The following is a 12500-nucleotide window of genomic DNA, read 5'->3' as shown; positions in this document are numbered from 1 at the left end:
ACACTCGCGCACACGCACACGCACACGCACAGACACAGACACAGAGACACACACACACACACAGACGCAGACAGTCGCACACAGACACAGACACTCGCGCACACGCACACGCACACGCACAGACACAGACACAGAGACACACACACACACACAGACGCAGACAGTCGCACACAGACACAGACACTCGCGCACACGCACACGCACACGCACAGACACAGACACAGAGACACACACACACACACAGACGCAGACAGTCGCACACAGACACAGACACTCGCGCACACGCACACGCACACGCACAGACACAGACACAGAGACACACACACACACACACAGACACAGACAGTCGCACACAGACACACACACACACACACACACACACAGACACTCGCGCACACGCACACGCACACGCACAGACACAGACACAGACACAGACACTCACACACACACACACACACACACAGACACAGACAGTCGCACACAGACACACACACACACACAGACACAGACAGTCGCACACAGACACACACACACACACAGACACAGACAGTCGCACACAGACACACACACACACACAGACACAGACACTCGCGCACACGCACACGCACAGACACAGACACAGACACAGACACTCACACAGAGTTAGGAACGCTTCTCTACGTACATGCGATGATGTTGCCGTAACGGTTCTTCATTCTGTTCTCGTCTTTTTTGGCCGAGTCCCACGGCGCCGCCTGCCCTTCAAAGAAGCTCTGAAACACAATGATATAACAGAGAAAAGCACGGTTAGCAGAACGAACATGAGTGACAAACAACAGGTCAAAGGTCAGGACAACACATGAGAATGGAGTCGGACATCAAGAGTCGGAGAAAAGAGTAAAATCAACTTTATGATCATCAGTCAGAATGTGCAGCATCTCAGTTACCACAGAAACTCACCTCAGCTTACTCAGGTTTGGCATTAGCATGTTTACTCTAACGAGCACACAAATTCATTAATAAAAAATTACTAATGTTAAATTATTATTAAACATTTAATTGAATATTTATATTATTTTACTATTTAAAATAAAACAAAACAATAATTTTACATCATTAAAATTTTTATTTGTTACAAATTAACTGCTAATTTTAAACATTTATTAAATGCATAATTTAATATTAAAATCAATAAAAATATTAAGTGCATTTTAAAATTAAACGAAAATTAAAATCTAACAAAATACTGATATCATATTATTACACCTATTATTACATATTATTATTAATATTACATTTATTATTATTATTACATAATGTTAAAACTATTAATAAACATTTAATTTAATTTGTATTACAATTACATAATATTAAAATCAAACAAAAACATTTATAGTATATTATTAAAATGGTTAAATTAGCATTATACATTTAATTACCATTAAACATTTTAAATAATTTAAATATTTATTTACATTTAAAATTTTAAATCAAACAAAAAATATTAATAGCATATTATTAAAATTTAAAACAAATTTTAAACATTTAATTGAAAATGTATTTCAATAATTTAACATTAAAATCAAACAAAAAATATTAATAGTACATTATTAAATTATCATGAAACGTTGAATTGAATGTTTCAATTATTTAATAATCACATCAAATCAAAATATTAATAGTATATTATTAACATTTAATTTGTATTTTAATTATATAATATTAAAATCAAACAAAATGTTAAAAGCCTATTCATAAAATAAAACTAATATTTAAATTATTTTATATTTTAATTTAACATTAAATTATATTGTAATATTATTGTAAATTTTCTACAATCTATAATATTTATATAAACTTCTAATTCATGATAAATTAATAAATTAACCTTTTTCTGACCTCATCTGCCATCTTGGATACATTTTTATTTTCACGTGTTGCAATGCATTTTGGGATTATCTTGTGCACAAACAATTCATGGCATGCTACGCATCTACAGTATGATGCCTTAAAATGCTGCCCATGTCGGTTGACTAGGTTTTCGAGCATGAGAACATATACAGCGTTTATTGCATAACATCCACTTCTAGTTTTTTAAATCTGAGACAGTGTTGGGGGTAACGCATTACAAGTAACGCGAGTTACGTAATCAGATTACTTTTTCAAGTAACTAGTAAAGTAACGCATTACTTTACAAGAGAATATCTGAGTTACTTTTTCAAATAAGCAACGCAAGTTACTTTTTTTTCCCAATTTATTGATTGACAGCTTTGGTGTTGCCATGGTGACAGAAATCAGAAGATGTTACTGTAGCTCTAAAATAAATATGAATATGCATTAATTCATCTCACTCACAAACCAAACATAGATTCAGTATTCCTCAAAATGAATAAAAACAATGCAACTCAGAATATGAGGCAAACCTGCAATAACTAAATGTTAAACAACACAAATATGCTTTATGTATTTAATCTCATTCTATTAGCTTCTGAGCTTCTGATGATGCAGTTCAGCCGTACTAATAAACACACATTACTCTAGACAACATCTGTGTTAGACGAACATCTGTGTGTCTTTGTTTATTGCTGAAGTGTGTTGAAGTGCATTCTTCTGCACTCTACTGTACTTTCCCTTCAGCCTGAGGCGCATTCATTTCACTTTTGGTGTGAAAAGGCTTTTATATTCGCCAAAAATCTTACTTTTTTATTTTAAAAACAAACAAGCAAGCCCTGTCCAGATTTAAAAAGTAACGCAAAAGTAACATAACGCATTACTTTCCATAAAAAGTAACTAAGTAACGTAATTAGTTACTTTTTTATGGAGTGATGCAACATTGTAACGCATTACTTTTAAAAGTAACTTTCCCCAACACTGCTCTGACCACAGAAAATAATACTAAACAACCCTCACAGACATTATTCTGCTTTGAGAATATTATCAGTTACATTGAATGAAATGTAGACGCAGACGCAGCAGCGGCCCACGTTTGTTCCTCCGCTACAGAAACTCATGAAACATTAATGCCGTACGAGACGCTCTCCTCGCCGCGCAATTACAGCTAATTATGAAAATAAACCTCAGCGCAGGCTTCTGAGGGCCGTGTAGACCCAGAGGAACAGAGCTTTCTGACGAACATCGGCTCTATCAGCAGCTCTGTGACTGAGGTTACGTCTGAGACCAGAAGGTTATCATCAGATTTAACCTGCAACGCTCTTTCATTTCCATCACGTGAAGCTTCTAGAAGCCTTACAGACACAGAAGACGACTTTGATTCCAAAGTTTCATTTTAAAGCTCAACACTGTGTCTGGAAAATAAATATAAATATATAAACGCATCTTATCTTGAAATGCATTAGTGTTAAAAAGTTAGATTTTTCGTGTTTCTGAACGAGTCTCTTCTGCTCAACGAGGCTGCATTAATTTGATTAAAAATACAGTAAAATTGTGAAATATTATTAGAATTTAAAACAGCTGTTTTCTCTGTGAATATCTGTTAAACTGTAATGTATTTCTGTGATTTATACATTTTATAATTTTTTTATGATGAAATATTAAATTATTTATATTTTGTTTTAAATTGGATTGAATAATTCTTCAATACAAGTAAAATACATTATTCAATTCTAATCAATTTACTGACCCCCCCACCCCTGCAAAAAAATAATAAAATGAATATTATATATGTATAAAAAAAAAACATAAATAAAAAAATGTTACTGAAATCAAATAAAATACAAAATCTATATATTAGCTAGTTTTCAAGGCAACATTTCTCTTTTAACTTTATGTACTAAAAGAACTAAAACTAAAAAATTATATATATATATATATATATATAGACATAAATTTACACACACACACACACATATATATATATATAACTACTAAAATGACAAAAACACACAAGAAAATTACTAAACTTGAACTAAAATTTAAATGAAAATGGAAAAAAATGAACTTTATTATACTAAAATAACACTGGCACTGACAGGCTCTCAGGCTCAAGTTCTACTGTAAATATACTCATAACATAAATACACATATTCACAGTATAACAGCAGCTACACGGTTTTGTAAAGGTCATGAAAATCAGATGCATTTAATGCATCAAAACAGACATTAAAGCCAACTAATGCACGCTGACGTTGCTTCTGTGTTCGTTATTCTGTCTTCTGAGATGCTGTGCTTTCACGTGGCGTCAGTGTCAGCACATACACACATTTAAATATTCAAGACGGTCACACACACACACACACACTAAAACGTAACTAAAATTAAAACGAAAACATAAAATATAAAAATAAAACCCAAGTTACTGCGGTGAGTAACTGACGACACTACTTCATTTTTGGGTGAACTGTCCCTTTAAGAGTTGCTGAAGCGAAACAGGAGAGAATAATGATTTTCAGACTTTGCTTGATGGGAAAATAATCTTTTGAAATATAAAAATGTGGTGCTGAATAAATAATCTTCTGGAACGGAGCGGATGGAGAAATGGCTGGCAGGAAGCTCCAGGCTGTTTCTGTCCCTCTAGGCCTCTCGCCGTGATTGGCTGAGCCTCAAAACCACAGCCAATCAGACGCATGACCGGAATCATGAGCCCAAACTGTGGCGATGCTGAAAACCGGATCTGGATTCGTCCAGAACGAGAGGACGTGCATTAACTCGTCTCAGGGGCGCAGAGGATAAAAGCAGGAGGTGGAATCAAATCAGACAAACAGACACGCGCGCGCTCTCTGAAAGATGTCAACGCAAGCATGAATAAAACAAGCATCAACCCAACTTAATAATGCATGTTGTGAGATGCAGTTGTCGATTCTTTATTGTTATGCACCGCAGCATGCTCGAGGTGTTTGTGGATGGATTACTGCGCTCAGCTCATGAGGAGGACCTCTGTGACGTCCGACAGCGACTAGTAAAGCTTCACGGTTCGGTCCAGAAGCTTCTGATGGGTTTCACCCACAAATAAACCTCCTCAGAGCCAGACGCTCACATGTTGGATTCCGACACTTTTAATAAACACCACACTGTTGCTCTTTTAATAAATAGTTACATTTTCCATTCAAAAACTGAAGAAATTATTCATTTTCTGTTTTCATTTTAGATAGAGCTTTAGATAAAGTATTTTTAGTATAGTATAGTAATATTTCCATTTAATCGTGTAATAATACAATTAAAAATATGATTATATGACGGAATGGAATATGACTGTTTCATTTTAAAGTATTATTTCAATTACGTTTTACATTATTATTATAAATTATTTTGCATTATTTAAAACTGAATCAGTGTTAAGTTGGTTTTTATGTATCTATTTTTTCATTTTCGGTTAAAGTTTTAGTAATTTGGTTGTTTTTTTGTGATTTTTATTACTTTTTTCTTTCTTATATATATTATGGAAGCCCATTTCTACCATGGAATAAAAATTTTAAAAAGATAACTGCCGTTTCTATCGTGCAATTCTGCTTTTTTTTGTGCCACAGAATTAAAAATAGAAAACGTAATTGCAGACTTTTTAATCTCATTTAAATGTTTTTATATCAGATTCACAATTATTATTATAATTTGGATTTTCTTCTCAGAATATTGTGTTTATAAAAGTCATAATTACAGTTTTTATTTCTTCAATCTGGTGATGCAAAATGACTTAAGATACTAAGTCTTGTTTTCTGAAAATTTAGTGAGTTTATGAAATTAAGCGAGATATTAAATATTAAGTCATTTTTTGAAAAATGCATCAATTAAATGAGTTTATGCTTAAAGCAATAATAACTAAAAAATCTGTTGATGGGTTAAGAAAATTAATAGCATTAATAGTCAAGTTTATTTTTCTGATCTCACTGTCAGATATTTTTTCTTGTTTTAAGCACAAATTCAATTAATTTTCAATAAAAGAGACAAAGACAAACGCAAGGGACAAACGGTCAGCAAACGCAGAAGAAAACTGCAAAGGATTGGATGAGCAGTAGGTTGACGACTACATGAAGAGATGAGCACAGAACAACAGGTGAGTCGAATCCAAACGTGTGCATAAACAGAACGCCGGTAACATCGAAACAAACCCAAGCCGTCTGTTCTAGCTAAAGAAACTGGCTATCCGATGTCAAAATGAGGTCGTACGAATGGTGAAATGGTGGTTAAATGTGGCACCTTCACGACAGGGTTGGGCACCAAAACCAAAAGAAAGCACATTTGAGGATGCAGGTGAGTGGAGGGTGTCACATATACTGTATGCATGAAGAGGGCGGCCACGGGTGACGGCCATGCTAGCTAATGGGAGGCGAAATGCGACACAAGGCCATGCGAGAGAGGCGACACGGTTTGAGGGGAGAGGGGGGGGGGGCAGATCCCACTGACAGTCACCCCCAAAAAACACAGGGCCGATTGGCAACTTACCATTAATGGGCACTTTTTAAGAGGATACATAGGTTAAATGTGAAGAAAGAAAACAGGAAGAGAGAGGAAAAAGGGTGTAAGCAACAAGATAGTTGAAGCAAGAGCAGCTACACATGAAGTCCAGAGACTATCTGAGGTTCTGACTGACTTGCGCTGAACCGTCTGAGGTGTCAAAATGAAGAAATGAGACGAGGCCGAATCTGAACCTGCTCAACGCTCGGGTTCCTCAAGTACAAATCCCATTCAGGTCCGTGACACGTTTGTAGCAATAACAGATAAAACTTCCTAAACAGACCTAAACGAGCCCTACACGTGATTCAAGCTGGCATTTCGATGCTTAAAGGCTTAGTTCACCCAAAAATGAAAATTAGCCCATGATTTACTCACCCTCAAGGCATCCTAGGTGTATATCACTTTATTCTTTCAGACGAATCCAGTCGGAGTTATATTAAAAATGGTCTTTGATCTTCCAAGCTTTAGAATGGCACTCAGCGGGTGTTGCATGCATCAGTCCAAAAGAAGTGAAATTAAGCGCATACATCCATAGTAAAATGTGCTTCACACGGCTCCGGGAGGTGAATAAAGACCTCCTGTAGCGAATTAATGCATTCTTGTAAGAAACATATCCATATTTAAAACATTATAACCACTTTTCTGTAGCTTGCGCTCACTGTTGTACACGGAAGCCATTCTGGGCGGATGACGTAGGACGTATGCGTAGCGCATGCTAGTTTCGCGAAAACCATGTTTGTTTACAGGAGCAAAGGAAGCAAAGTTTCCTTGCGTTAGCAAAGGAAAACCAGTCTCCACTTGGCTTATATAGAAATCCTCAGACATATTTCTTAACAAATCTTAATACTGCTAATTCGTGACTGGTGTTTTGTTTTGTTCTCTCCTCTCTGCTTCCGCGTTCATCACTTCTCACCGGCGCCTGCGCTAGCCATACGTCCTACGTCATCCGCTCGGAATGAACGCGCGTAAGACAGCTTCAGGAAGTGACAGAAAAGTGTTTATACGTTTTTAAATATGTATATTTTTATTACAACAACGCATTAATTCGCTACAGAAGGTCTTCATTCACCTCCCGGAGCCGTGTGAAGCACGTTTTACTATGGATGTATGCTCTTAATTTCACTTATTTTGGACTGATGCATGCAACACCCGCTGAGTGCCATTCTAAAGCTTGGAAGATCAAAGACATTTGAGACACAGACATATTTCTTAACAAATCTTAATACTGCTAATTCGTGACTGGTGTTTTGTTTTGTTCTCTCCTCTCTGCTTCCGCGTTCATCACTTCTCACCGGCGCCTGCGCTAGCCATACGTCCTACGTCATCCGCTCGGAATGAACGCGCGTAAGACAGCTTCAGGAAGTGACAGAAAAGTGTTTATACGTTTTTAAATATGTATATTTTTATTACAACAACGCATTAATTCGCTACAGAAGGTCTTCATTCACCTCCCGGAGCCGTGTGAAGCACGTTTTACTATGGATGTATGCTCTTAATTTCACTTATTTTGGACTGATGCATGCAACACCCGCTGAGTGCCCTTCTAAAGCTTGGAAGATCAAAGACATTTGAGACACAACTCTGACTGGATTCGTCTGAAAGAAGAAAGTCATATACACCTAGGATGACTTGAGGGTGAGTAAATCATGGGATAATTTTCATTTTTGGGTGAACAAACCCTTTAAATGTTGAATTTTGCTTCAATTTTGCAAATCGAATTGACATTGATCTTGCAACATAGCTTAAACGTTTTACTTTCCTTAAGATCTCATTAAAATTTCCAGTCTGAATTCTAAGTACTTTAGTAACGTTTTTGCATTAAACGTCATTGATTTTCAACATTCAGACATTATTTCAAACACATTTCAACGTTTATTCAACGTCAAGGATCAAGGTTGAATTGTTGCTGAATTTTGTTTCAGTTTTGCAAATCAAATCAACATTGTTTTAGATTTCCTATAGATTTCAACGTTGAATTCTAAGTACTTTGAAAAATGGCGTTTAATGCAAAAATGCCACCAATGTTAAAACAACAACTGCCATTACATTTCAATGTTTATTCACAGGTGAATCTACGTCACTGACCAAGTTCGGATCAGTGTAGAATTTTGTTTCAGTTTTGCAAATCAACGTTGATATTGCAACGTTGTTTAAAGGTTTTACCTTTTCTACAAATCTTGTTAAAATTTCAATGTTGAATTCTATATATTTTAGTAAAGTTTTTGCATTAAATCAACATTATGGATCGAGTTTGAATCATTTGAATGTTTTTTTAATTTACTTTCATTGTTGATTTCCAAGTATTCTGTTAAGCTTTTTACAACATTTTTGCATTAAATGCCATTGTTGTTCAACGTTGAGACATTGTTTCAACCCCATTTCAATGTTACTTGGGTTAATTAATGTCATGGATCAAGGCTGAACCGGCGTATAATTTGGTTCAGTTTTGCAAATACAATCAATGTTGATGTCGCAATGCTGTTTCATTGTTTTACTTTTTTTCAGTTCTTGCTAAAATGTCATTGTTTGTTTATATTTTTTAGAACCTTTTTTTCATTAAATAACACTGTTTTTCAATGTTGAAACAACAGCTGACATTATTCCAATGTTTATTTATAGGCAAATCAAAGTCATGGCTCAAAAAGTTGAGTCAACATTGATCTTGCAACATTGTTTCAATGTTCTATATTTCGTACATATATTATCACATCAATGTTGAATTGAAGTTTTTAGGTAACCTTTTTACAACCTTTTTGTTTTTAAATGTTGAATCAACAAATGACATTATTTAAAACACAAGTCACTGCTTATTAATGTGTTTATCAATGTCATAGATCAAAGTCAAATCGGTGTTGAATTTAATTTCAACATTATTTCAACATTTTACTTCTCCGACAGATCTTGTTAAAATTCCAGTGTTGGTTTATAAGTAGTTTGTTCATCTTTTTGGAACCATTTAGCACTAAATGTTTTTTCAACGTTAAAACAACAACCAACATTATTTCAACCACATTTCAATGTGTATTCAAGGGTTAATCAATGTTTTGCAAATCAAATCAATGTTGAATGTGTTTTAATGTTTATTCGTACGTCAAAAAACCATGTAGCTTTTAACTTTTTTTTTTAATGCTAAAACAACGTACATTATTTTGACCACATTTCAAAGTTTATTCACGTCATTGATCAAGGTTGGATATCGTAAATCAAATCAACGTTGATATCCCAACGTTGTTTCAACATTTTACTGTTTGTAAAGACCTTACTAAAATGTCTGTGTTGATTTCTAAGTATTTTGTTAACCTTTGTACAAACTGATGAAATAACTTATATTAGTTCAACCACATTTCAACGTTTATTCAAACAAACTTCAACGTTGAAGGTCGTCGCATGATGTCAAGGATGAGATCGGCTTCAGTGGGTGCCTAAAACCTTCATTTGTTTAAAAAAACCAAGACTGAATGAACGCATTACAACTAGACGGCTATCTACTTAAAGTCAGTTAAAGGACTAGTTCACCCCATTCTGCCATCATTTACTCACCCTCATGTCATTCCAAACCTGAATGACTTCTGTGCAACACAAGGAAAGATATTTAGAAAAATGTTTTTTGTCCATACAATGAAAGTCAATTGGGTCCAAAGCTGTTTGGTTCCCAACATACATTAAAGGGGTCATATGATGCGATTTCAAGTTTTCCTTTCTCTTTGGAGTGTTACAAGCTCTTGGTGCATAAAGAAGATCTGTAAAGTTGCAAAGACTAAAGTCTCAAATCCAAAGAGATATTCTTTATAAAAGTTAAGAGTCAGCCACGCCCCCCTAAAACGGCTCGTTCTAACACGCCCCCACATATCTACCTCACTATGTGGAAATATTAGCATAATGCCGCCCAAATGTGCACGCAAAGAAAGAAGGCGTGGTTTCAGTAACCGCAGTTAGTGTTGAAGCAGCATGTCAGGGAGACGCTGTGTGTTTCTAGGAGAAAGCAAAAGCACTTTATTTGGCCTTCCGGAAGTAGATGCATTTAGGAATCATTGGTTAAGATTTATTTACAACAGAACAGCACAGCCCAGATGTTCGAATTTGTGCAACGCATTTTATGGAGGACAGTTTTTTGAACCGAGAAGAGTACAAGGCTGGCTGTGCACAAAGGGTAAATTCCGACTTTGCTATGACAATCTGTCGCTTCTGAATCAGCGACTGTAAGTATGTTTTGTTATTAGTTTAAGTATTTGCTATTGACTGTTCAAATGCGGAGTTTTGCGCAGCGCAGAGTAACGCGTCGTGTGTGTGTGTGTGTGAGAGTGTGAATGTGTGTGTGTAAGAGAGTGTGTGTGTGTGTGTGAGTGAGTGAGTGCGTGTGTATGAGTGAGTGAGTGAGTGTGTGTGTGTGTGTGTGTGTGTGTGAGGGGAACAGGGTCACATCACAGGAGAGTGAACAGTCTGTCAGAAATCATAGCACGTCAGCTGTCTTAACCGTGGCTTGTGTGCTGCATCATCACTGTGTCCGTCACGCGACTCTGTTGCCCTTTCGGGCTTGAACTGATGGTAAAACTAACGACATTATTAACTGTCTTGATATTTACTTTGAAAGCTGACGCTCGCGATTATGGTAAGGGAAGTTACATTTCCGATGTGTGCTTGCGGTGCTCGGCCAATCACAATGCACTGGGTCAGCTGGCCAATCAGAGCAGACTGCGCTTGTCGGAAGGAGGGACTTTGTAGAAAACGAAGCGTTTGAGAGAGGCGGGGCATAGAGGACCTACAATAATGTACAGTATTTGAAAAATAATGTGTTTTTTGAACATTTAAGCATGTCAACTTATTCTGTTACACCAAATACACAAAATAATGATCTTTGAAAAAAATTGCATCATATGACCTCTTTAAAATATCTTGTTTTGTGTTCCACAGAAGACAGAAACGACACGAGGGTGAGCAAATGATAGATCAGGTGAACGATCCCTTTAAGACAACAAAAGTGCTTTAATGGGACTACTAGTTCAGTAATTCCCTCGTTAGTACGCATCCTCGTGTCTTTCGAATGGATGAATGGGAAATATACTTCCTGAACCCAAGATCTCATTTAATATAGTGATTTGGAGCCATTATTAAAGTTTATAAATGCGATCGTTATAAACACAGACTCTGACATGTGCACAATTGAAAAGTGTGTTTTAAACGCTATCGTGAGCATGAAGAGCGCATCTGAAGACACTGATGGAAATGACCATGGGTCGCTTTTTTCGTTCGTGCCACACTGTCACTCCCCCCTCATCCGGTCCACATTATCTGTCCATGCACATGAGAGGTCATAGACATACGTGACGTCACACGCACGACACGGAATGCGGATGGGATGGGGTGAAGCCACGGCTCGGGGAGGAATAAACCCTCAAGTCTCACACAGAAGAGAAAAGCAGGCAGGTATGAATGTGAGGAAGCGTCAGATCTACTTTCTGTCTGTCTCTCGTCAACACAAACAAGCTATTCTCAGGACACCGTCATGTGTGGAACAGAAACAGAGGCTTTCTCACCTAAGATTGCGGTCGGCACGAAGGGATCTGCTCACGGCCGAGAGACATGCAGAGGTTTACAGAGAAGAGAAAAGCGGGTCAGTCCACACTGATCCGGATCAAGTCAGTACTGTATTAGTCAGGAAGGTTAAACAGGTGACCGTACAGACATAACTGGTTACACACAGACCCCCCCCCATGCTTTGCTGGTTAAACTGTTAATAGTTAGCCACCTTGCACAAAGAAAAAGACTGTAAAATGTAAAAGTTTACACCACCGTTTAAAAGTTTGGGTTTGGTACGATTTTTTAAATGTGCATTTATTTGATCTAAAACGCTGTAAAAATTGCGAAATATTATTAGAATATAAAACAGCTGTTTTCTATGTGAATATCTGTTAAACTGTAATTTATTTCTGTGATGCGCAGCTGTATTTTCAGCATCATTACTCCAGTCTTCAGCGTCACATGATCTTCAGAAATCAGTATAATATTCTGCTCAAGAAACATTTATTATTATAATCAATGTTGAAAACAGAATATTTTTGTGGAAACTGTGATGCATTTTATTTTTCAGGATTCACAGATGAACAGAACGTTCA

General features: G+C 36.4%; 1 protein-coding gene across 1 annotated transcript in view; it reads right to left on the bottom strand.

The window, feature by feature from the left end:
• LOC107566921 (receptor-type tyrosine-protein phosphatase mu-like) overlaps positions 1-12500 on the bottom strand; it is a 181706-nt gene that overhangs the window by 35119 nt on the left and 134087 nt on the right. The window contains exons 17-18 of the mRNA XM_016252498.1: positions 3056-3224; positions 665-857 (exon numbers count right to left, since the gene is read on the bottom strand). Coding sequence (XP_016107984.1) covers positions 665-857; positions 3056-3224 — 362 coding nt within the window. The remainder of the gene's footprint in view (positions 1-664; positions 858-3055; positions 3225-12500) is intronic.

Source organism: Sinocyclocheilus grahami, unplaced genomic scaffold (genome assembly GCF_001515645.1).
Source record: "Sinocyclocheilus grahami isolate Dianchi unplaced genomic scaffold, SAMN03320097.WGS_v1.1 scaffold1113.1, whole genome shotgun sequence".
NCBI lineage: Eukaryota > Metazoa > Chordata > Actinopteri > Cypriniformes > Cyprinidae > Sinocyclocheilus > Sinocyclocheilus grahami.
This window is presented reverse-complemented; position numbering and strand designations above follow the sequence as displayed.